The sequence below is a fragment of the Asparagus officinalis genome, chromosome 4, assembly GCF_001876935.1.
Source record: "Asparagus officinalis chromosome 4, Aspof.V1, whole genome shotgun sequence".
NCBI classification, from domain to species: Eukaryota; Viridiplantae; Streptophyta; class Magnoliopsida; order Asparagales; family Asparagaceae; genus Asparagus; species Asparagus officinalis.
In genome coordinates this window covers 68,786,362-68,788,687 of record NC_033797.1, presented here as the reverse complement: position 1 = coordinate 68,788,687, position 2,326 = coordinate 68,786,362, and the positions used below count along the sequence as shown (strand labels likewise).

Here is a 2,326-nt window from a genome sequence, read left to right as displayed (position 1 = left end):
TCAAAATATAGAAGCCGAAAATTTGATTTTTTTTTTTTTCCCTCCATAAGAAATATGAGAAAAGAGAAGAATTTACCTCTGGCTGAAACACGCAGGAACACTGATTGACACTGCTTGTCTCAAGTATAGTTCATGAGCAAGCCAGAATGGGAGATCCACTTTGGCACCTTTATCTACCTAAAGGAACAAAACAGAAAAACTGTCACAACAAAGGAATCACTACCTTTCTATTCATGCCGGTCTTATAACTTACACTGTTTGTTTCAGAACTGGGATCGAGGAGGCCAACTGCGTTTGCTCCCACTTGAAAAACCACTGAAAGGGGCTGCAAACACAAACTTATTGTAGCTTGTGAAATTACACTTTTGCAACTATAATCTATAGCAATTCAAAAGATCTAAGGTTACGTCAGCCTGACCTCCTCTTCCATTAGAATGTCATCAATGTCATAGTAACTAGGCATATTTCCTTTGATCAATTACAGAATACAATACACTTCTTTGTTCCGGGAAGATACAGCAGCAAAATTAGACCACCTTAATGCCGAGGAAATTGTTGCCGCTCCTTCTGCACCCTGAAACTGCTAGTAAAGCTTATCAACTTTCATTGCATCAGAACCACCGATAATGTTTAAACTTCAAGTTAATAGATGCCCACGTATAAACTGAGAGGACCATATGCAACAAAGAAAGAATGCCACAAGTAAGTGCCTTTATATTGCTAGAAGTAAAAGGGATGTGTTGCACTTGTACATATTGTTACATATATGGTATACTATAGGTATGTAGATGTGATCCAGGATGCAGCTACTACATTACAACGATAATAGAATTCTGGGCATATGAATGAGTGATGTCCTTTATATACAATATGAAGGCCATAATAATCAAAGAAACACAACGATAATAACTACTCTTATTCCTTTTATATACAGATATCCTTTCAGATGTTTTTGCACAATGAATGCATTGAACCTGGAAAAGGAACAAGAGTAGTTATCGTCTGAATTCAGTGAAATGTGTAATTTGAAAGGATATCTGTATAGAAAATATGAAGGTCAGGTGTCATAGGAGGAAATTTCCTAGTACAATGCGCTAATACCTCAAGCAAGGTCCATGCCATTTGAGATGATTTATGTACCCCCATTATGTTTATGAACAAAAATTTCGATTAGGTCTGATCATTTTTAACCGATGCATCAAGTGGTTGTCGGAGGATCTAGCAGTTGCGTCTATTTTTTCTGAGCTATTAGTTTTCTTTGTTGGGTTCATTGTTCAAGAGCACTGCATTTGGTACTGAAAACCAAATCAAATGCAGGTGATGTATTTCAGAGAATTCTCAGAGGCTGGAAATTCTTTGCTTGTTCATCATTCAACCGATTCATGCTAATTTTCCCACTACTCAATCAGGAGGTAGAGTTGTCACAAATAATTACATGATCATATATCTGTGAATGTGTGTCTGCGTTGATTAAACAGATTTAACAGATAACAGAGAATTGCAAAGCTTTTATTATTATTTTTTTAAAATTCATATGTCTGTGTAATTGTTTTGTTTGTGCGTGTGTGAGTAAACCCCTATCATTTGTCATCACCAGCAAGTATCTATAAACTGCATCATCGCAAAAATTATTGACCATAGTTTTTTCTAGGGCTGATTGTGTATAGACCCCTTGCTCTATTGCTGAAGATAGACCCCCTTGCTCTATTGCTGAAGATAGACCCCGGAGTGAATTTTTTTAATCTTTTACCCCCAAGAAAGTTTTTTTTAACCAAATACACCTCTTGCGGGTAAAAGAACCAAAAAAGTTTCTTAGAGGCAAGGTTATCGATGGCAGATAGCATAGTGTTGAGGCACTGGTAAGGCTATTTGGGGCAATAGCAGGAAAAAGCATAAAGTCGCATAGCAATCCATGTTAAACATGTATAAATATTCAAGAAAAAACAGAAAACTTTAAAAAAATCTAAAAAATCTACAAATAGATATTTGATGATTTATAATTAGGAGATTTGACATAGATCAATTCATTCTAAGAATAATCTATAATTATAACAATAACTAAATAAATAAGAAAGTATTCCAATTTCAAACTAAATAAATGAACATGAAAAATCAGTGTTCAATAACTAAATTCGCAAGCAAAGTAAATAAAAGAACAAAGGCGTGAATTTATTACCTTCGACTCAACGCAATGTCGATGGGTGAAGCACTGGAGAGCTCACGGCGAGAGGAGGAGGACTGGAGAAGTCGAAGAGTCGTCGTCGTCGTCGAGAATGCTGACGGAGGAGTAGGAGGAGCTCACGGCGACAGGAGGTGATGTGTCGGT

The 2,326-nt window shown here is 36.5% G+C and overlaps 1 protein-coding gene across 4 annotated transcripts in view; it reads right to left on the bottom strand.

Annotated features, from left to right (window-relative positions):
* Positions 1-2,320, bottom strand: part of LOC109837664 (probable DNA replication complex GINS protein PSF3) — a 3,853-nt gene extending 1,533 nt beyond the window's left edge. Inside the window, exons 1-4 of one of the 4 annotated variants that reach the window (XM_020405987.1) lie at positions 2,177-2,320; positions 419-664; positions 254-325; positions 77-177 (exon numbers count right to left, since the gene is read on the bottom strand). In XM_020405987.1, coding sequence (XP_020261576.1) covers positions 77-177; positions 254-325; positions 419-463 — 218 coding nt within the window. In that variant the 5' untranslated portion in view covers positions 464-664; positions 2,177-2,320. The remainder of the gene's footprint in view (positions 1-76; positions 178-253; positions 326-418; positions 665-2,176) is intronic. The other 3 variants (XM_020405988.1, XM_020405986.1, XM_020405989.1) reach the window with 3 other exon arrangements.